At 39.1% G+C, this 24,004-nt stretch overlaps 1 protein-coding gene across 2 annotated transcripts in view; it reads left to right on the forward strand.

Moving 5' to 3' along the window:
• Positions 1–24,004, forward strand: part of RUNX2 (RUNX family transcription factor 2) — a 221,476-nt gene that overhangs the window by 100,841 nt on the left and 96,631 nt on the right. For both annotated transcript variants that reach the window (XM_007972361.3, XM_007972363.3), the window contains 2 exons: positions 1,376–1,532; positions 7,487–7,591. In XM_007972361.3, coding sequence (XP_007970552.2) covers positions 1,376–1,532; positions 7,487–7,591 — 262 coding nt within the window. The remainder of the gene's footprint in view (positions 1–1,375; positions 1,533–7,486; positions 7,592–24,004) is intronic.

Consider the following 24,004-nt stretch of genomic DNA (forward strand, 5'->3'; position numbering starts at 1 on the left):
TTTGTTTGATTGTTTTCCTGGCTGGAGGAGAGGACATAGTGAAGGGGTGTTGTAGGAAATTCAGCCCTAAGATGTAGGTATAGTGTATATTATCACACTATAAGAAATCTACTTTAATATGCCAATTGTATTGGGAACAATGGAATTAAATGCTTAGGTTTATTTTATGGAAATCTTGACAAAGGAGGGAGTAGCACTAGAAGTAGAGAGAGATAAGTGGGATGTTTATCAGACAGGCAAGCACACAGGGGTGTTATTGTCAGAGAGTTGTGGGCTACTTTAGCTGGGGTCATTGCTGAATTACTATGAGGGCATCTGGAAATGGAATGAGGAAGACATGGAAATAATCTGAATATAGAGTCCTGGAAGTTCATTGAGACAAGGGATTGTTACCAAGGGGCAGGATCTTGGCAGTGGGTTAGGAGGAGTATGTTTCATATATGACAGTGAAGGATCTGCACCAGCATCCCCTTACCGGGCTCTGTGTTAATAGAGGCACACATTTGCAAGTTAGCTGACCCAGGTTAAAGTGTGATCTCTAGTCTTGGAGCAGAGAAAATGTTGGTTATTTCCAAAGATGGATTAATCTAGATCTTTTCTTGATTGAGTTAATTTGCTTCAGATTGACTGTTGACGATTAAGTAGTCAAGTATGTCATGCCAGGATGGCAGATGGGACAAGACATAATAGAAATGAGGCTAAGGGTGTACATATATTTTTTTATTTATCACCAGTTATTTTCATCTTCAGTTTCTTGATGACTTTGGATATCCCACTGGGTCCCACTGTAGAGTGGGTTTTCAGTAATTATACTGTTATTAAAAGCTGAAATGCTAGCCCAAAGTAAGGAGATAAAACATAGACCACACCATATCTAGGCTCTATGTAGTCAGGAGCCCCAGGGTTTCACTTAAAAATCTTCTCCCATAGAGTTGACTAGACTTGATATTTTTTTAGACTGTGATGGGCTAAGACCACACCTCAGGGCTCTCCCTGAGAGGAAGCCTGCAGACAGGTGGTGCCTGGATCTGTATGATGCAATCTGCAGACAGGGCATCCTCCTTCCTTCTGTGGCATAATTCCTATGGACAACTTAACATGGGGATTTAATAAAAATGTACATATTTCCTGTGAAGAATCCAACAACAAATGAAGGAAGTTTTTGCCTGCCTTTGAAATGGGTGGGCCCTGAAACATTGGTCTGTCTGAAGTGGCATCACGACCCATACACAGATGCTTCATTCCTGTCGGCCATTACTGGACTGGACTAGAACACTAAGTCCTGATAAGACACATCATTTGCAATGAGAATATATTCTGTTTGTAAGCCTTTCTGATGTGCCATTATTGCTGCTGTGTTTCCTGTTTTATGTAGGTGGTAGCACTTGGAGAGGTACCAGATGGGACTGTGGTTACTGTCATGGCGGGTAACGATGAAAATTATTCTGCTGAGCTCCGGAATGCCTCTGCTGTTATGAAAAACCAAGTAGCAAGGTTCAACGATCTGAGATTTGTGGGCCGGAGTGGACGAGGTAGGTCTCTGACTTTTGATACTGATAATGGAATAAGCACATTAGGCTCCTTTGATGAAATGTATACTAGTCTGTATACAAATCAGCACCTTCTTTGTCTGAATAGAATTACTGAAGATTTGATTTAAATACATCCAGATGAAGCTGAGTGTTTTTCTGAGTACTCAGGCCTTTTTCATTTATTTTATGATATTGAAAATTCAAACAATGTTTTCAGAAAAACCAGCTCCTAATTTCACTGGGTGTGAGCATATAAGGTAGAGAAAAGAACAGTTGGAGGATCAACTTCTGAATTATGAGGAGTCAAATAACTGAGTAAATTGAATGGTAAAGGGGAAAGAAAAATGGATATGTTGGATCAATTTCCTGATAATATCAATTCTGGTCTAAGTTGTAGCAAGGACAGCTGGCATAATGCTCTTCACTTATCACAAGTTACCTCTATATGATTTAATTTACTTTCATAATAAGAATTTATTAAAAATCTTTTTTTTTTAACATAAGGCTTTTCATTTGAATAAGTGAATAATGTATTACTTATGTTAGAATGACTATGTAAAGTTGCCTAGACAGATGAATGATTAGTACTCTAATATTAATAGTTACATACTACATAAGGATTCCCACCATCTGAATCCACATTCAAAAATTAGAAATCCTTAAATAGAAAATTATCCCTTTTAGGGTTTTTGTAACTGTTTGATAAATGAGGTTAATTTTTTAAAAAAAGTCTTTAAGGAGACCAATATTTTGGCTTTTATTTACTTATTCTACAGAAAGACTTTTACTGGTTACTCACCTATTAGAAGCATTATGCTTATTTATTTACTTAACTGAATCTAATATTTCCATTTTAAGTATTTTGATAAGAAGAAAGAAAATAGACCACTTTAGGGCTGAGGTGAAATAAAGCCTTATGGAATCGTTGCAACCCAGGTTTGACTAGGAAATGAGAAGCACCACTTTTTAAACCATGTCTAATAATTGCTCTTTAGTTTGGATCAGATGTCAAATTATTACCATTGTAAAAACTTGATAAGGGAAATTCAAGCAAGGCTGTTTCCGATGAGTAGTTTTAGTTTACTTTCTAGGAACAGGGCCAAGAAGTTGTACTTTTTAACTTAAAAAAAATGATTCATGCTAATGAGATACTGTCACTGACAGGTTGTTTGAAATAAAATGAGGCTCACAGCCTCTGGTAGAATCAAAACTAAGGGGGTTATCTCTGCATCACGTTTAGTTCACTTTCATTAAAAGAGGAAAAAAGACACATCCTATATCACTACTGACTGATTAGGTTCGGAGCATGTGTGTGTGTATTCATTCTTCCTTTTTCTCATTTACTTATGCAGGTCCACTATGCAATTAAAGTTTGTCTTTTTTTTTTCTAGTAAGAATCAAGAAAAATGTGAACATGATGATTTACCTGTATGCTCTGAATTGCATCTTTCTTCTTATGTAATAATACTTTGTTTTTAACTAGAGTAATCAATTTTAGTTTTTAAAGGATTGGGTGCCATGCTTAATTTTACCTTACAGATTCAAGTTAGTGTTTTCATTTATCTTACTTTTGTGTTATATAGATGCTGCATAACTTTTTTCTGATCAATTTAAGTAGAAACTATGGCAAAGTGATAGTGTACTTTGTAAACCCTCAACATATTTATTTAAGAAACTTCAAAGGAAACAAAGGGTGTGCACTGTTTTACTATATTGGCTTTCTGAGTTTTGGCTGGTTTCCCAAATAGCAATTTTTATATTTAAAAAAAAAAGACAGACTTAACTGCTTGCAGACTTTTCACGCATGGAAGATGAAGAAAGCTTCTTTTGATGAAGTGTAATTATGTCCAAACAGAGCTGACCCCCTCCCCCTATATTTCTTATGATCTTAACTGAAGAAAGTAGGATTTTTCCTTTGAAGCAGCCGGGACTTGGTGGAGGATCTGAAATGCTACAGTCTGCTGCCAGAGGCAGGATGGAGAAATTGGTCCAGACTTGTCTTCAAGACTTAGATGGGGGGTAGGGGGAGTGGGTGGAGAGAGAAAGAAAAATTGATTTATCACTAATAATAGATCTTTATATCACTGCATTAACATTATATGAAAGGAAACAGTAATATCAAGCTAAGATGAAGAGGAAAAAAGGACAGAGGACACTGATAACAGATCACACTCTGAAAAAAAAAAATGGGTTAGTTTTTCAGTGGCAGGAAACCCTTTAACCTGCCTTTGTACCTGACCTGCTTTATAACAGACTCTTCCAGCTTCCTCTTTGATTTTCACACTTCTACATTTCTCTTAAGTTATGAAGTCTGGATCAACATGCTGCTACCATTGTATTTTCTTTTCCGGCTTTAAATATTTCTATTTTCAGTAGTGTTATAAAAAAACACCAAGTTCCTCAAATATTACACTTTTTTTTTCTTTCCACTGGTAGAAACATAAACTCTCAGAAATTGAAAAACTATCTTAGATTATAAAGGAGTCATGTCACTACTGACTTTGACTTTATGGGTCATCTGAGGACCACAACTTTTGAAAGTGCTAGAATAAAAGTAGAGCATCAGTGGAACTTGCATTAAATTAGGAGTGGCTTATGGTTTTTCATTGTTTTTCCTTTATTTTATCCTTAATATTTTAAAGAGAAGTGTTTAAAATGATTTTGGTTCTTAAATTTTTTTGGTATGCTTTCTTTTTCCTGAGGAAGCCATGGATGACACAATTAGTTATCTACTGACTGCTAGCTCCCTATTTGAGAGCCTGCATTTTAAAACAAGAGCCTGCATTTTATCACTTATGGAAAGTGATAAAAAAGGAGATTTTGAAAAAAAATTAATTTAAGGAAATCATGAATGCCTACATGAACATTTGACTTAAGAAGTACATTATTATTATAGGGTGAAGAACCAATTACTAAATTGGTTGGTAATTTCTGAAAGTTTCTTCAACATTGCATACATATTTCTTCTGAAGGGGCAATAAGAAGTAGAAGGAGCCTCATTCACTTTTGCTGTAGTTGTTAATTACATCTTGATCCTTAGGGTTTGATTTTGGAAGATCATAGTTACACTTAACTACTTGTTTCCTCCCCCAAACCCATCTCTTTTTAAAAGCAGTTTTTTTTTTTTTTTTTTTTTTTTTTTTTTTTAAATACAGAACTGATTCTACTCTGAACATTTAAATGCTTTATACTTGAAGGGTGAATTTTATATTTGGCTTTTGTTCCTACATGAGGCATCGCCCTGAATTTAGGGGAATCACAGATGACTTTTAATATCCTAAGTAAATTGTAAAGGTCTAAAGTAGAACTATTACTAAAACCGGTTTAAATAAATTTATGGACAATCTCTTTTTTCTTTTTTCTTTTTTTTCTTCTTTGAGACAGAGTCTCACTCTTGCCACCCAGGCTGGAGTGCAGTGGCACCATCTTGGCTCACTGTAACCTCTGCCTCCTGAGATCAAGCGATTCTCGTACCTCAGCCTCTCGAGTAGCTGGGATTACAGGCGTGTGCCACCACAGCCCAGCTTATTTTTGTATTTTTAGTAGAGACAGGGTTTCACCAGGTTGGCCAAGCTGGTCTTGAACTCCTGACCTCAGGTGATCCACCTGCCTCCACCTCCCAAAGTGTTGGGATTACAGGCATGAGCCACTGTGCCAGGCTGACAATCTTTCTAGCAGGTTATTTAGAGACATTAAGGATAACTGAGATCTCTATATATCCTTGATTTATTAAGATGGGTGCTATAGATGAAAACTGACTCTGAAACACAGCCATGGGAGCCACTGTTAGAAAGGCAATCTTGGGCCCATAGACCACTAATCTGACCCCAAAATGGCACTTTAAAATGTTTTAGTGTAAACTAACTTTCAATTTAGAGATCAGCTGTTTCACTTTTTGTGATCTTTCCATTGTTTTGAGGTTCTAACTTGGACCCAGTGGCATCCTATTCAAGTTTCTGGTTTCCAGTTCTGTAGACTTTTAGTTTTCTGTGACTAGTTTATTAGACTCCTGGCTGGTTTATTCTTCTGGTTAGTCTTCATGTTTATAATAAAGCCTCTCTTTGCTAACTAATTATAAATTATTTAAATCTATGTAATGCCCAATATAGTGGATAAAATATGATATGTCAATGACACTTTAAAAATAGATGCTTTCATCATCCTGAGATATTGCATTAGTCCATTTATATTTACTGTTTCTTGGGCACATAGAGCTGATTGGGATGCACCTAGAAATAAATTACTTATTAAATTTTTAATTGGCACGTGATCAAGCCACTTAAGGAAGTGGCTAAGTGACAGAATATTAAAAAAAAAAGAGCATTAATTTTAGAGTCTGAAAAATGAGGTTCAAATCCTCATTTTTTCATGTATTAGTTGTGTGAACTTGGGTAAATTACTAAGTCTCTCAAGGTTTCAGCCTCTTTATTTGTGCAGTGGGGGTGAGAAATCTAAGTGGGGAGGATTAATTGAAATAATGTGTATGAAGTGGCACTTAATAAGTTTCTAATTGTTATTCACCTTTCCCTATTCAAACTGCACCCACCCCATTCCTGTCTTTTCTTTCCTGTTTTTTTCCCCTTGGCTATGAAAAAGTATAGCCAAGGAGACTTAAAACTATTTATACTCAGCAACAAATGATGTGTGTCTTAAACAGATTTTAGGAACTTACATGGTCTAGGTTGAAAAGAAAACCCATTCACTAGACTTGACAGCCAAAGACCTGTTCTCCATTAAGCCTTGTATATAACCTGTTCCATATTAAGCTTTGAAAAGACTGCATTAAACTTTGCATTGGTACATATTGTCAAAGATTTGTGTTTTGGTTTAATACTCTCAGTTTTCAGTAAAGGGAAAAAGAATCTCTGACCAAAAAAACAAAGCAAAACAAAATGAGCTTTTTAAAGGTCTGTTACAGGAGCAGACTAAATGAGCACTCTGGCCTGAGATTGCTGAATGTTTTATTGAGTCACTGTTTCACGCCCACCTCTTCCTGTCTTGTAACAGTTTGCAGTTTTGACTATCTGACATGATTAACCGTTGCAAATCTAACTGATTACAACTGTTAGTAAGTCTGTGCAACAGAGAATGGTATCTTCTTCTGGAGAAAACAGACATCCAAATATGCTACCAAACTTTTCCCTGTCTCTTTTCCCCTTCTTATTCATTGCTTTTAGCTCATTAATTTGAAGCATCAGAGACAATATTTCAATGAAGCACACCTTCTGCTAAAAGCAAAATCTGAGTTTATATTGAGAGATGTCATGTTCATTTAGCAAAAAGTAAGTCACTGTCAGGGAGTTATTTCAAGATTTAACAGCAAGGATGTATGTTAGGGGAGGGGTGGACAGGGAGGAGAAAAACTTTGTTCCAGTAATGATGAAATCATCATACCACAGGCACATTAAGGCCAGGACAGGAGACACTGGCTCCTGTTAAAATGATTCCCATAAGAACTTTCCTCTTTTATCTTCTTACTGTAGTGCAGCTAAGCAAATGAAATGCTAAAGCCATGTGAAGTAAATAACATAACAATGATTTACTATTGTTCTCTCATGAGGTCATGACCTAACCCTAAATAAAGACTTCTAAAATTGTCTGTGCTTGGATGTGTTCCTGATGTTGGAGAAAATTGAAAGAAAAAGAACCTCCCTCAAGTGGACCAGGGTTTTGTTTTCATTACAACTCTTGCTACTGAGGAGCTTTTTTGGAATTGGAGTCTTCCTGTGTAGCACTACAATGAGGACGATGATCTTGACACTAAGCAAATTTGGAAATGTCCTAACAGTGGTCAACAGAGGGTTTTCAATTTAGAAGAAGGAGTCCTGCCTCTTGTCTTTGTTTCATTGCCTCCTTAGAGATGCTTAAATGCAATTTGGAAATCTATGCTGCTGTGTAATCATCAATACTGTTTTTTAATATTCACTGTATGTTTTCCCCTTTTATATCTGCAGGCAAGAGTTTCACCTTGACCATAACCGTCTTCACAAATCCTCCCCAAGTAGCTACCTATCACAGAGCAATTAAAGTTACAGTGGATGGACCTCGGGAACCCAGAAGTAAGTACTCTCCTTTTTATTGAAAATGGTAATAGAGTTTCCAGAGACCCTATGAGGAATTTATTCCAAATGAGTTAGGGTCACTTTCATGTCCATAGTGTCTTTGTAGACTTTGCTATCTGCATATATATATATATATTTTTTAGTGAGGGACAGTTAATCAAACTTCAGAGTTAGAAAATAAAACTACGGTTTTAAGCTTTACCACACAATTGCTAAGGCCTCCATAACTTTGGGAAATGAGTGAATAATTATTCAGTCACTGTTAACTATTTGCTAAGAAATTTTGCTCATGTACTGAACATACTGGGGCAGAATAGACCCATGAGAGCTGAGGAAGAAAAGAGTAAACTTAAAAATCTTGAGCTTAGTCAAAAAGCATTTGCATGTGTTTCCCATGGCCTAAGAATGTGTTTGAGCTTTTTAACTCGCCCACTCAATTCCCTTTATGAAGAGCACACTGCTTAATTACAAAGAATTTATTTGCAAATGATAACTTGCTTGATTGTTACAACACCGTTGTTTGGTCATGCTCTAGTAATTGTTATAGGTAGTTTTCTTTTAACAGATAGAGTCAAACCACCTTTAAATCCATCTTGGTTTATTTGTCTGTCTGGACATCCAGAAGGTTTCACCGGCAATCAGTTTCAGGTAGTGCACATAATCTATTTGGGCCAATATGTACGTTCCTTCTAAATCTAAATTGACTGAGGTTTGCTTGCCCCACCGCCACCAAAAAACTGCTTTGAACAAACTCAGCATAGCGGTATTTAAATATATTTAGAGATTAAAAATTATTTGATATATAAACCGTTAACAATTGTGTGCCAATGGAAACATCATATAGAACTCTGCCTTTGCTGAGTGAATACATTGGAATCCTAATCACTGCATTGAGGGAGTTCAATTTGGTTTGTGGTGGAGGTATAGCTGGCAGAAGTACTTGTTCTGTAACAATCAACCTGCCTGGATCATGAGAGTGGCATATCTCTTCTTCCCCTCAAATGAGAGAAAAGGTCTCATAACGTTTTGCCTCCACCCAAGTAGCAAACCTTCCTAGCAGTGGGAGCTTATGATGGGTCCTGTCCCTTTTGCTGCTGTCTCTTTTCACAAAGACTGACTGCTTGCCTGAACTAGGGAGGTTTCCTGCCTCAAAAGCAAGTCTTTGAGGTTTTTGTTTTCTTCTCCTTTCATGTGTATGGCATTCTTCCAGGTTCATAATGTTGAGTCAGTGCTGGCCCTGTCTGTTCAATTTGGGAATGTCCTGTTAGGTGATTGCAGTACATATGTGTGTAAGCCCCAAGTCTCTAGTCCTAAGGGCTAATGGTTATGGAGTGCAGGTGAATAGAACAGAGCTTTGCTTGGTTTGGGGCTTTGCCTGCCTTTTCTGGATGGCCATAAGTTGGGGATGATGCCTTATGATGGAAGATGTCTTCTAACTTTTTGTCAGACTAGCCCCGGAATTCCTGAAAAGGCAAGACGTCCATTTTAGTGATGCATATAGCAGGATAGTTGGTTTTTAACACATAGCACCATGAATACTTATCTCTTAAAGATGTTTCCTGCTGATCTCAGCTGCTTTTCTCAGTTCTTGGAAAAACCATTCGTGTGTGTTTGTGTGTGTGTGTGTGTGTGTGTGTGTGTATGTTTGTGTGTGTATATGTACATATACACAAGAGTTGATGCTCAAAATTTGATGGTTGGGAGAGGAAACAGGGAAGGATAGGTGCTCCCTGTTCTGAACGATATGACAATAAGTGAGAAGGCAGGGTAGCTTTGGAAAAGTCACTTCTGTTTCAAGTGTGGATAGCAGTACCTTATTTAGAGAGGTTTTTGGCCAAATTAGTCAATAGACTCACTGCCTTGTAAAGGCAGAGAAGTACTCTGAAAGCAGTGAGAGTTAGGAATAGAGGGGCCAGGTGGTATACGTGGGACCTAAGTTCAGGCTTTGTGTGGTGCCCAGGGTGGGCGGTGGAAGCAGATACAGATCTGCAAGTGGTAGACCACCTGCCCTAGATAAACCTGAATAACATTTCTTATTAACTGAAAATATCAGTGAAAATGCAAGGTCATTTTCCTGATATTATGGGGTGACTTGACGAAGTCAGTGTCTGGAGAGAGGGATGGGTCTGCTTTCAGCGACTGCTGAATCCTATAACCTGGACTCTGTGCTGGATTCCTCCCTGCTCTTGGTCATCCTGGGCATTGAATATGTGTAGCATAGCCCTCTTCTCAATATTGTTGTTTAATTTTGACACTCCTAGGTATGGGAAATGCACAAGATTTCCAATTTTCTTAAACAGTGGCTATAATAGGATTTTGATTAGTTGGTGCATGTAATGTTAAATGGGAGATCCTCTAGAACACAGATTGGCAAACATTTTTTGTAGAGTGCCAGACAGAAAATTCTTTAGACACTGTGGGCCATATGGTGGTCTCTGTCACAACCACTCAACTCTGCCATTGTAGCTCAAAAGCAGCATAAGCAAATACATACATTCATGGTCATGGCTATACAGGTTGAGTGTCCCTTATCCAAAATGCTTGGGACCAGAAGTGTTTTAGATTCCAATTTTTTTTAATTTTTGGAATATTTGCATATATAATGAGATACCTTGGGGATGAGACCCAAATCCATACATGAAATTCATGTATGTTTCATATACACCTTATGCACATAACTTGAAGATAATTTTATACAATATTTAAATAATTTTGTGGAAGAAACAAAGTTTATGTTGCGTACTTATGTGTGGAATTTTCCACTTGTGGCATCATGTTGGTGCTCAAAACTTTCAGATTTTGGAGCATTTCGGATTTTCAGATTAAGGACACTCAACCTGTATTCCACTAAAATTTTACTTATGAAAATAGTTGGTGAGCCAGATTGTAGTTTGTCAACCCTTGCTTATTCAAAGTGGCTAATTTTATTGATCCTTAACAGAGAAGGGCTTTAGTAAAAGGCTTTCCTGGGGCGGGTGGAGAGGGGAACGGAACAATTTATAGGCAATTGTTTAGCCTCCTCTGCCCCAAATTATAATTCCTTAATTAGTGGTTATTAGTCATAAAAGTAGTATACTTCTGTTTATCACTTATAGTGGCTTGAGGGAGTTGAGAATTTTGTATTATCAGTTCCTGTTGATGGAATTTTACTCCTTCCTCTAAAGATCTGAATATATATTGAAAAGCCTGCTTCTGGTAGCTCAGCTGTTTGAACGAGGACAAATTCTGGGTTAACTGGTTGGGTCTTTATGTCAAACTGCTTGGATCGAAATCCCAACTCCACCATTTATTAACTGTATGGAGGCAAGCAAGTTATCTAACTTCTCTTTGCCTTGGTTTTCTCATCTTTTATGTGAGAATGATAATACTTTCCTCATCAGTTGCCGCAAAAATGTTAAATGTAATGTATGTAAAATGGGTAGCACAGTGACTGTCATGTAGTAAGTGTTCATTAAGTGTCAGGTATTATTACATCAATTTTCTTCAGTGTCAGAGGTTTGCCGTAGAGTTTTTCTTATGGTATGCTTCTAGGAAACAGATACCATCTATAGATTCTGTTCTCTAGTATATTACTTTTTTCCCCCTGCAGATGGCTTTACTAACTTTTGCTCATTAGTAAATGACACTAATTCATATTATAAATTATGCCTGAGCAGATACTCATGCTGCCCAGGGAAAGCTGTGCAGAATTGATGATAAATTTAATTTGTTTGCAGCAAAGTCCGAGAGCAGATGCTGTGGCACTAGTACTCCACTCTGAGGCCTTGCCTATCAACACATCTGCCAAGACTTGCTTTTCACTCAAAAATCCAAAAGGTTTCATCCTTCTATGTTTTCTGTCTCTGGCAGCTGAACCAGTGCTGTCACATCACAAACAACTTCTTTTCTTAATATACACATCTGGCGTTGGCAGTTGGACTGACTTCATAAGAGCACATGATCATCACTCATTACAAGATTAAAAAGTACCCTATGGCATCACTGATGTTTTTTAACTTTGATCTTTTGCAGTTGTGATTCATCTCGGTTATAAAACTTCCCTTTAAAGGAACATAGCCGATGACTTATTAGAACCTTCATCTTAAGTAGCATAAACATGAAAATGGTGCACATCTTTACAAAATGCCATTTATTTTCTTTGCCAGCTTATCATTTTAAGACATGACATCATACTTAAGATCCCAAATTTGTAAGTCTTGTGTCTAGGCAAGGCATTTTGACCTTCTATTGGCAAGCTAGCTCTGAAGAACAACTGTCAGCCAGAGAAGTGGTATAGCAGCAGCAGCAATAGTAATGCATTTAGATATCTAGCTCTTTTAAACATCAGTTTCTATTAGAATCCCTTGTTCCATCTGTGGACTTGGTTCCACTTCCAGTCTGATTTAAATAATTTCTACAGGAATGTGAAAACTTGGTTAGCAACATCATATTCTATAGAAGTGGTTCAGAGTTAGGGAAGAGGACTGATGGAAAAAAGGTATTATTGGTTGTGCAGAGGATGGAAAAAGTAAATAACCTTACATAGAATAAATTCTCTTGCTGCATTTTTAGTTGTCTATTGCTAAATAATAAACTACCCTCAAATATAACATCCAGTTTATTATTTCTTATGATTCTTTGGGTTGATTGGGGTTCCTTTGGATGGTTTTTCTATTGGTAAGGCTTGGAGTCTATCATGTAGCTGCAATCAGATAATGGTTTGTGCTGGAACATCCCACATGCTTCATTTATGTGTCTGATGCCTTGGTGGGATGGCTGGATGGCTGGACTCAGCTGGAATGATGGGACAGCAGGCCCCACCGCATCTCTGTCTGTATGATCCTGGATCCTCTTCCGCTCCATGTGGCCTCTCCATGTGGTCTTTCCTGCTGAGTCTGATTTCTCACATGGTGGCAGCTCAGGGCTCCCTAAGGTACAAAAGTGAGAGGTCTCAGGCCTTGGTTTTTTTTGTTTTTGTTTTTTGTTTTTTTTTTGAGATGAGGTCTTGCTGTGTCATCCAGGCTGGAGTACAGTGCCATGATCATAGCTTACTCCAACCTCAAACTCATGGGCTCAAGTGATCCTCCCACCTCAGACTCCAACGTAGCTGGGACTATAGGTATGTGCCTCTATACCTGGCTAATTTTTACATTTTCTGTAGAGATGGGGTCTTACTATGTTGCCCAGGCTGGTCTTGAACTCCTGGCCTCAAGTGATCCTCCTGCTTTGGCCTCCTGAGCAGCTGGAATTATAGGTGCGAGCCACTGCACCCAAGGGTGTTGGACCTTCTTAAGGATTAGGCTCAGAACTGGCATGGAATTGCTTCCTCTCCATTTGATTGGTTAAAGCAAGACACAGGTGCAGCCTGGATTTAAGGGAAAAAAACCACCAATGGTGTGAACGTTGGGGGGTGTGGTTCATGACACCAATGTCATCAACTTACGTAAGTGCTTAGCTGGCAGTTGTCATTGTCACAACAGAAGAAATAATTTTTTCAGGGTACCATCTTCTGAAAAGACTCTTGGCTTTTTCAATCTAGGGGACATTCAAAGAAAGTGACTCCAAATTTACTAGTCTAATGGTAGTGTCATTCTGAATTGAACACATTTGGTGAACATCAGATGAATTAGTGGTGGGTATTCGCTTGTGGTGCTTGGTATTAGCAGATCAATACTCAAGTGAGAAGAACATCAGATGTTTGAACAAAAAAAAGTGTGAGCCTTACCCAGCAACATGACAAGTCTGTAGCAGAAATATCTTATGAATCCTCAGATGGTTAAGATTAGAGGGTTTTTTTTTTTTTATTTTTAAAATTTTTTTGAGATGGAATGGCATGATCTTGATCTGGCTCACTGCACCCTCCATCTCCCAGGTTCAAGCAATTCTCCTGCCTCAACCTCCCAAATAGCTAGGATTACAGGCATGTGCCACCACGCCTGGCTAACTTTTGTATTTTTAGTAGAGATGGGATTTTGCCATGTTGGCCGACTGGTATTGACCTGCTGACCTCAAGTGATCTGCCCACCTTGGCCTCCCAAAGTGCTGGGATTACAGGCTTGAGCCAGTGCTCCCAGCCAAGATTAGAGGTTTTATACTTTATATCATCCAACTTTGAAATCCTTGCTTGCTGGTACCCTTGGTTTGCAAGCAAGAATTTCACATGGTTTGCCTGAATCATGTGAGTGGGTTTCTAAAAATTTTTGTGTGTCGGGTCTCAGGTAAGTAAACCGTATTTACTCTCAAGGAGAGAACAAAGCTGTGAATTGTGTACTTCCTGCCAGGGCACTGGCATTCACCACTGATCAGCCAGCCACCTATCGTGAGCTGGTGGGAGAAAGGAGAAGCTCTGCCTTTTTTCCTCCCGTGATCTAGCTCCTTTCTTTCTGGCTCAGAGTACATGGCTGCAACATTTTTCTGCTTGGCTTTGTGTGTGGCTTCAGTAAGGGTCTGGGACTTAGGTTAGTGAGAGGTTATCTGGAAGTACAGGGTACTGTTGGTATTTCTAGGCTTGCCTTAGTATCATGCTTCATTCAGCTTGTTACGCTTAGGTCCTGCAGCTAAACTATTTTCTTTTCCTGTTTGCTCATTCTCAGTTGTGCCCAATTCATCAACAAATCTGTAATTGTTCAGAGAAGTTTTATTTCTCCGTATTCTTGAGGCATGTCCAATTGCAGAAGTTTTACCTTAAAAAACTTGAGTTAACAGACTTAACAAACCAGGCGGTCTAGGCAAGATATTATCTCATTTTTCTGTCATGCTGTTCCACCTAGTTCTGGGACTGCTTTCCAGCCTGGTGAAGGGTGGAGAGAATGGATGGGTTGACATTTTCTCTTCCTCATTCCAGCTGATGTCAGCAGCAGCTCACTTTTATCCTCCATTACTTTTCATCTTAGTTGGGTGAAGGAATGAGCTTTTTATGCCAAAGACTGGCCTGTGATCTTTGCTTATTTACCAAAAGAGGATACTTATTTTATTTTATTTTATTTTATTTTATTTTATTTTATTTTATTTCAAATGGAGTCTTGCTCTGTCGCCAAGGCTGCAGTAGAGTGGTGGGATCTCGGCTCACTGCAACCTCTGCTTCTTGGATTGAAGCGATTCTCCTACCTCAGACTCCCGAGTAGCTGGGATTACAGGTGTGTGCCAGCACACCTGGCTAATTTTTTGTATTTTTAGTAGAGACGGGGTTTCACCATGTTGGCCAGGCTGGTCTCAAACTCCTGACCTCGTGATTCACCCACCTCGGTCTCCCAAAATGTTGGGATTACAGGTGTGAGCCACCGTCCAGCCCAGGAAGATGTTTATTTAGAGACTGGTCACATGTGAAATAAGGTGGGGGAACATGTAAAATGTGTTGGATAGAGGGACAGCAGATGTATTTTTTAAGGTTATTTGATTTTTCTGGACACAGTTCTTGCATTCACATTCTTGCAGTCTGTGAAGATGATTTGAAAAAACCTTGATAGGCTTTGTGCCATGCCTCAGATGCCACAGGCCTGGGTTTTAGTCCTTAGTGCAAAGCGTTAGTAGAGAAGCCCTGAACTTCCTGACTTTCAGACTTCCCCTGGGTTCTTTACTGTCTCTGAAGTGCCCAAGGAATAGAATTTATGGGTAAATGTCATGTTTTGATATTTACAAGTTGGCAAATACAAGCAGCAATTTGATTGTCATAGATATTAATCACTTGGCTACCAGTACGTAAAACATCGTTGAAAATCTTTAACTTAAGAGAATAATAACAGTAAAAAAAACCCCACTGTTCTGTGTTTCCCTTTCTTCAAGAAGGATGAGGGCGGCAGGGGGATGGGTCAGAAGCGCTGGTGGAGGTTATGTCTGGTGGTTGGTGGAATGTGCTCTTGAGAAGACCAGTTTTAAATATCTTTCAGTCTTTTTTTTTGTTGACTGGCTGTCAGGAGCTGGGAAGATAGCCAAGAAGGAAATGACACATCGAGAGGCATTTTGTGTTGTGCAACATTCTGTGGAACTGATGCAAGGATATATGGCCTGTTTACACATTCCTTCGCTCGCAGACTGCATGGCAGTAATTTAATTCAGCAGCACATGGCATGCTGCAGCAAGGAGCTATGGCATTAACATCCTTTCATGGCAAATTATCACCACCGTTAAAACATGCTCGTGTCCCTCCTTTGCACTCTTCCCTGGCTTCCCGGCTCTGAATGTGCATTCTCATCGTATTGGACTTGTGTTAACAAGGCACTGCAGCTTTCACAGCAAGAGCACAGTTTCCACATGAATATGTTCCAGTTGATATATTTACTTCTAACTAAATATAGCATGGCAAGTTTTCAAGTGATATGTGTTCTAAAAACACATACATGCTTGATCCAAATGTGTCAGTAGTTTGTATCTTAGTGTAAGTCAGGAATCATTCATTCTGAAAATAGTGTTAGGGACTTGACAGGGACTTGAGAGAAAGGGGTTCCCCCCCTTTTTTTGGTCTCTCTCTTTTTTGTTTTTTTTAAATAAAAATGACTTTCCTTCTCAAGAAAGATAATAATTCCTGATAGATCACTGAAATACTCTGTTCACCTCTGTTTTGTTTGTGTCTGGCAATTTCTTCAAGGAAGACTAGGCCAGTGAATAGGATATACTTAAAAATAGCAGGGAAAAAAAATAAAAAAGATTTGTTGTATTGCTTTTCCCATTCATACCTGTCCCTACCTAGCATTTTTATAGGATCCACTTATGATGTCAACTAAAGAACATCTTTCGCCTTCATATAAAATCTCAAAAGTTTTTATTTAGGCAGGTGTAAAAAATAATTAATTACTCTTGTTTTTTCAAGTAACTTTTGGAAATTAAGAAAAGGCATAAAAACCATTTAGGTCTAGAATATTAACTCAAGATCATATGTAACCGTTAAAATAAAAGACTGTATTTGTAAGTAGCAAAGGAAGGGCTCCAGTTCTCAGAATTTCTCTTCTACTGTGCACTGGTGGTGAAAATCTATTTGTTGGAAGATCAAAACCCTTCATTAAAATTTAGGATTAAGGCTTAAACCCACGCACCCCTGGAAAAGGTAACTCGGATTTAAATTCTTATTAAGATAAAAACAAGTGATATAGAATCCTTTTTTGGGAAGTAGCTTTTGGAAGATAGGGGGAGAGTGGTCAGTGAAATCCTGGGTACGAGAAAGTAAACGGTGAGTGGCAGTGTGCAGCAGGCAGGACCATTGCCGGCCTTGAGGCCAGCGGTTGCCAATTTCAGGCATCACAATTTTGCTGCAGGTCGACTGTAGCAATGAGCATTCCTGATGCTTTTCGGTTCTGATATACTCTTAAGAGTGCAAGATTTTGTTACTGAAAGGTGAGAGTTTTGGGTTTCTGTATTTCCATCTCTCTCTCTTTTGTAAATGTTTTCCTTTCAGAGTATTCCTTTTTTGTTGTTCTCGATACATGCTAGCTTTCCTACTCTATTGGTTTGCAAGTTACCATTGAATGTGCTTCTTTTATTTTAGTATTATCTTTACCATTTTAATATGTAAATTTGTCTTATTAAAATTAATCATGATCTCTGTCCATACAAGAACTTTAGCATTCTTTAAACTGCGGTCTCACCCCCTCTCTTCTAATGTCGTTATCTGATATTTTAGTATATTCTTGTTTTATATTTCCTGGATTAGTCATTATTGGTGTTTGAAAAATGTTTATACTTGTATTTATCCATTATGTTTATTGATTCATTTGCTCATCATTCCTTCTTTCACCTTAGTTCTTCCTTCTAAGTTGAGTTTGCTTTTTTCTTGATGTAGATCCTTCAGTAATTCCTTCAACGAGACACTGTTGGTGTGAAACTCTCAGAGAGTTTTTATTCCTGAAAATGTTAGCAGTCGTGTGTGTTAGCTGCTGCCAACATGTGGTGATGTGAGAGGCATTGTGCTGAAAGCCTGTCTGCTCTGAGTGCCTGAGATCCACACTTCCAGTCATTCCTTTGTATTGAGACTTTCAGGTCATTATTATCAGGTTAGCTGGAGTAGTATTTAAGGAAATGGAACACAGGACAGATAATATTCATGAAAGATGGTGTAAGGGAAATGTTTCTAAGCTCCTGTCACTCTGGAGAGCTCTGGAGAGGTCTAGGGTCAGTTAGTGGGGAGGAGGCGGGAGGGAATGTTCCTGCAGAGGAGAAAGCAAAGAAAGGGGGAGGAAATTAAATACCCTTTTTTACACTTTTGCCGTGGGCAGGCACTGAGTTGCTTTGGAACTTTTTATCCAAATTTATGCTAGAGAACTCCATCATTACACTTGCTCTGCGGAGGTCATGTGGCTGTTGCTCCTTGAACAACCACAGCAGGAATCCTTAGATATTGGTGTCCACATGTTTCTGTCATCTTGGTAAGAGTACAGGACTCAGAACCATAAGAGCTGTCTTTTGTATGGTAAATGAATCAATGAATTAAGAAGAGGGAAGAAAATAATGTGTGGACTAGAGGGACATGGTTTAAGAGGGCCAGGAGACCATGAACTGGGGTAGGACTAGCTCTGGGCAAGGTGGATGGGGTGACTCCAGTGCTGGCTGGGTATGTATCTTCCTGGGGTTGTGCAGTAGTTGGCTGTTGGGGAAGACATCAGACGACACTGAAGCAAGCTGGTGCTTTCTGCTTTTTTTTTTTTTTTTTTTTTTTGAGACGGAGTCTTGCTCTGTCGCCCAGGCTGGAGTGCAGTGGCCAGATCTCGGCTCACTGCAAGCTCCGCCTCCCGGGTTCACGCCATTCTCCTGCCTCAGCCTCCAGAGTAGCTGGGACTACAGGCGCCCGCCACCTCGCCCGGCTAGTTTTTTGTAATTTTTTAGTAGAGACGGGGTTTCACCGTGTTAGCCAGGATGGTCTCGATCTCCTGACCTCGTGATCCACCCGTCTCCGCCTCCCAAAGTGCTGGGATTACAGGCTTTCTGCTTTTTTCTGTGAATTCTCAGACTGCATATGCACCCTCCACAACATGCATTCTCATCTTCTCATTTATCTCCTTGGAGTTAAATTTTATGAGCTACAACCTGCGTAAAAATGCTAGCATGTATTTTGGTTGCAGGGGATACTCAGGATGATTAATCAGGGCTTTATGCCTCTTTAGGATTGGCACAGGAAATTATTAGTAGGCAAAGATGGGCCCTTCAAGGAGATGATGAAGGTACCAAATGCAGGTTGTTGTACAGGAAGTGAGGAAAAATATAGATGTGTAAAAAAAAGGGTGAGTGTGAAGTCTGGGTTACTAACTCTAGAGCTTTGGTTTCTGTTTCACCCCCTCACTGTTTACTCCAGCCTACAAAAACAAGTGACAATGTGTTTTCTACCATGAGGGCTGTTGCAGAGTGGCTGAACAGGGAATTAATCTGTAAGGGTAGCTTATGTTTAAGAGGTGGATTCCCTTATGGCTAAGGGAATTGGAGGACTCAGGAATTCTTCTTTTGAGACCTCATTGCCGTCTTTGTTACCTTAAGCAAATCACTAAACTTCTCTCTACTTCCATTTCTTCATCTTTCAAATGGAAATAGACATGAAGACAACTTCACAAAGTAGCTGGGAGTAACTCCTAAGGAATGATCATAAAGTACTTGGCACACATGAAGGGCAGCTTAAATACCAAATAGTAATTATGTAGCGCCTTTCTGCCAAGGAGTTCCAAATGCTTAGACATTACCTCAGTGATTCGCTGTACATCCCTCTGAGGGAGGCATTATCCTTTTTACACATAAGTAAACTGAGGCATGGACACCTGAGAACTCATTTGTCCTGTGTTACTCTGCAAGTCAGCAGATGATTTATAGAGACAGGCAAGGATTCCAGATATTTTCCTGTTTATCCTGTTGCCGTTTGTCAAGCCTGTGTAAGTGTCGGGCCCAGGGCATTCTTGGTTGGTGTGATGAAGCAGTGTTACATAAGAAGCATGCTTGGTGCTGCACTAGCATCACTGAATAGTACAGAAGTCAAAGGTATAAGGCCTGGCACAGAGTGGGCATGCACTTCACGGATATAGGTATGTTTGTTGAATGAGTATTGAATTCATTTTAGTTTAACAGCTGAAAACACTGAATTTTGTGAGATGAAAATAGTACATTGTATAACTTAACCTCAATAGAATCTTACTTTGAATACCAGTGAAATAAAGTTAGTACTTGAAAAAAAATTAACTTTAAAAAATTGTGCAAGTGAAAATACAAGTACATGGCACAAAAGCTAGAAAATAAAAACTAATAATAAAAAAGAAGATAGAGATCACTCATAATTGCATCTCCCAAGATTACCACTACTAACATCATGATGTGTATCCTCCCAGATATTCTGTGATAGGTAATGCTGGTACTGTTGTGAAAGATAACAGCAGTTGGGGAAATAGCGTCAGGAAAATGATGGAATGCTACAGAATGGCATGACCACATTGAAGCTCAAAGGAGAGCGAATAACTGGAAATGAGGATAATTGCTGTAAGGAGAAGGAGCATGACAATAGAACCGACAACTGTTTCCAGTTAACGACTGCCTCTGTGATGCGAAGGGCCTGTGTTACCTGAATGATGTGGGACTAGATGGATCTGAGAAAGATCCATTCCTCCCCTGACCCTGTCCCAACACTGAAAACACCATCCCCCTTTAAAATAGCAGAGCCTTTTTTGTGACAATTAGAGGTGTGTTTTAAAACATAATATTTCCGGCATTTTTTCATTCAAAAAATTACTTTTGAGTGCTTACTGTTAGCCAGGTGCCAGGCAGGCGCGATCCTACATTCTGTAGAGAAAGGGCAAGAAACAAGTAAACAAACATTTATCTATAATCACATCTAATTGCAAATTGTGATAAGTGCTGTAAAGGGAACTGATATCATAGTAAAGAGTAATGGAGTGGGAGGGAACAGAATGGAACCTACTGAAGAGTGGTCCAAGGAAGGCCTGTCTGGGGAGATGACATCGGAGCACAGACCTAAGGGGTGAGAAGAAGCCAGTTTGAGGAAGAGTTGGGGGAAGAGACATCAAGGCAAAAGGTACATTGTGTGCAAACCTTGAACACAGTCAGTATCAGAATCTAATACCTAACTTTGCTAGGTGACAGGGCATTAGCAATGCCTACATCATTGGGAAGAGGTTGCAAAAAGAGTAGACTAGACTCACACACCCAAAAGTTGCTGTTTATAATTGTACCCAAGGCTGGTGTGGTATAATTAGAGGAGCACAAAAGGGCTCTTCATGTTCATCCCTCCTGGCCCCAAACCACTCTCGTATCATTCTTACCAGGTGCCTGAGATTCTTCTTCGAGTTAAGGCTTCGAGGACAGGATTTTCACAGATGTTATCTGCAAAGGATAACACATTCTAAGCCATTTTTGGTGAACAACTTGGTTTAAATAAGTGAATCAGATCAGATTAGCTAGATACTTATTTTATAGCAGAGGACCACAAGACCCAAAATGGTAGGGAAAGCAGGTTGAGAAAGACCTTGAAGAGCTCTGGTGAGAAAAATCGAGTGGGAGTAGATGGAGGGGGAATGGCTTGTCTGTAGCTGGGGCTCTATAAGAATTCTGGGTCCCAAAGAACATGTGTTCTTAGAAAAAGAGCCATAGGAGTGGGCTTCTACTAAAAATAACCCAAACAAAGCAGTAGGTTATCTATATGAGTAGATTCTCTTAGGACTATGTGTCATGCAGTAAAGCCTTGGATTTTGTGGACAATGAGAAGCAATCCCAAAGGTGATCTGGGTTTCAAAACATAAGAGCAACATGGAAAACTTCAGAATGTTTAGCGAAGAGCATTGATGATGATTAAAGGCTTGTAAAATTGAACCTATGAGGATAAGTTGAAAGACTTGGGATCATTTAGCTTCAAGAAGAGGAGACTGAAAAATGACTTAATAACAGACTTCAAAATTATGAGAGTTATTAAGCTATGTATGGTGACCAGCTGTTTTGTTTCTGCCAAAGTCAGAGAAAGAATAGGTTTCAACTGAATTAGGTTAGATTTAAAGAAGAACTTCTTGACTATAAGAATTGTTAAATAGTTCAGGTTGCTGAAGGATGAGGGCTTGAATGGAGGACTTTTCAAATCCCTTCCCTTTTAGTGATTCTCTGTGTGTTTATAAAGTGCAACAAAGTGTCACCTTTCTGCTTTCAAAATCAAAGGCATGATTTCTGTTTTCCATTATAATTCTGAAGCTCAGACTCACAGAGATTTGTGGACATAAATAATGAGGGTAATTTGTCTTGATTCAGTGGTCATTAGAATCTTTAATTGAGAAAAATATGACCAAAAAGAGGAACAGATCTGCCATATGATCAAAAAATTGTTATTGATAATCAGAATAGGTGCATTATTAATTTTGGACTGAGGGGGATAGTGTTTTATTATTAGAAAAACCCAGGTTCATTTGATTTGTATATTCCAGATAGAAAAGGTAGGGGGCTTTATGAAATTGATTCATTTTTGTCTGTTCCTTCCCTACTGGGAGAAATCAAAAACATTTCCAGGTGACACCAAAGTTCGTACAACCTGGATCTTGAGTGATGCAATCCAAAAATCACCCTCAAGGAATTTATTGTCACAGAGAAGGAAAGAGAGAGGAAATAAGTAGGATTTATTTCTGAAAACAGAAACCTTCATGCATTTAAAGGCTGGCAGAGAAGTTGAGCAGAGCAAATCTGAGAAAGGCTGGCTGGACACACCATTCCTTTCAGCTCTGGAGTTGGAACTGCAGGAAAGAAAGAGCCCTGTTTTCAGGGTTAACTTTTCTTGGAGAAGCCAAGCATCAGGGTTTGTATTTTTAAATTTATTTTTTAATTCATGCTTTTGCTTATTAAATACCTGTCTGAGCAACTTTTGTAATCATAAATTAGCACACCTGCATATGGTTTGCTTTAAGCATTCACTGATAGCTCACTGATGAAATGATGAGAAACAAAGCATGTGCACACACACACATGCACACAGACACAGTGTTTTAGATGAGTTCTTGTTTTGAACTAAGTGCATACAATTTTCTCTAAAGGAAAAAAATAATCGAGACCAAAGAAACAGACTTTGAAACAGGTGACACAACAAGGAAGAAGGCTGAGTGGGTGTGGTGCCAGGCTAGGGAAAGGAAAAATACTCAGAAAGCCTATTTTTCTTTCCTCCCAAAATAACTTGGGCTCCATGGCTCATTAAGAACATTTAGACCCTTAGCACTACACTTTACCTTTCCGAAGCACCATCACTGGTGGAGAACCACCCACAGCTCAAGGTGGGTCAGAAGTCACAACTTGCTTTCTTCCACTGCCCTCCTTTCTTCATTGTCCATGACATTTTCTTAGTGGTCTTGGCACTTTGGCTCTTTATTTAGTCCTTCTTATGATTTCTACATTTGGATCTCCCCCACCCCTCACCCCCAGATGATTTATTTTCAAACCTCTTCTAAAGATTCGTAAAAGCTACAGCTGTCTCTTCCACCGGAAAAGCCAACCTAAAGGGGATTAGTGGCCCTCCTCTTTTGCTGTGAGGCCAGAGGATTGATGGTGGGAAGGAAAATCAGCTGGAGAGAGGTTTGGTTTCCTCCTGTTGTTTATCTTTATAAAAAAAGAACCCTCTTCTCGAACGCTTTGCTATAGGAAAGGTCTCTTCCTTACCTATGTGGGGGACAGTGGAGGGCCAGTTCCATATTTTCTGCAATAACTGAGGCTGGCTCTGTTTTCCTGAAGAGTAAGCTGTGAAACTGAGGATATATTGGGTTATCTGAAGCAACAGAACACCCATTGGTATACCCACAAAAAGTGTTTGATTATCTGTTCTCCCCTGAGGATTTTACTTAAGACTTACAAACCAGTCTCCCTTTCCTTAAGAGTTACTGTGATAGAGACAGAGTGAGAGCTTTCAGTGGTCAGGGCTTTATAGAAGGCTGGCCACATGGCCATGATAATGCCTAAAGCACAATCGAGAAGGATGGAGGCTTTTATGAAGGTCCTGAGATTCAAAGAGAACAAAAGTGGATGATTTGGAGAGTGTGTCAGCGAAGGTCCTGTGCTTTGATCATGTCTCAGGAGGTTCCCACATTGAGTCTCTTTGGGTATTTATGAAAGTCTACATTCTTGGCACAGATCTGACATATCAAAGAAATTTGCTGGGGCCAGGGATCCAAGCATTTTTGGATTCTATAATTAGGAAAGCATTGATGGTCCAAAACGCAGGATGAACATTCATTTGATTTTTTACAGAATATATTTTTGTCCCCTTTCTGTATATTATATATTGGTTCTGTATTTTGTGAGACCTGGTGCAGCAGTTCCTTGGTAGAGTCAAATAGCCTGAATAAGAAGCAGGAGAGATGCCTCTTCCTTTGCTTTCATTCTAGATTGTGTTGGAGCTGTGCCGAAGATGGTGAATGGAGAAACTGATTATAGTTAATTTGTCACCTACTAGCCCATTGGTAGCATTTGAATGGAATTAAGTTAATGGAA

This window comes from Chlorocebus sabaeus, chromosome 17 (assembly GCF_047675955.1).
Source record: "Chlorocebus sabaeus isolate Y175 chromosome 17, mChlSab1.0.hap1, whole genome shotgun sequence".
Classification (NCBI taxonomy): Eukaryota; Metazoa; Chordata; class Mammalia; order Primates; family Cercopithecidae; genus Chlorocebus; species Chlorocebus sabaeus.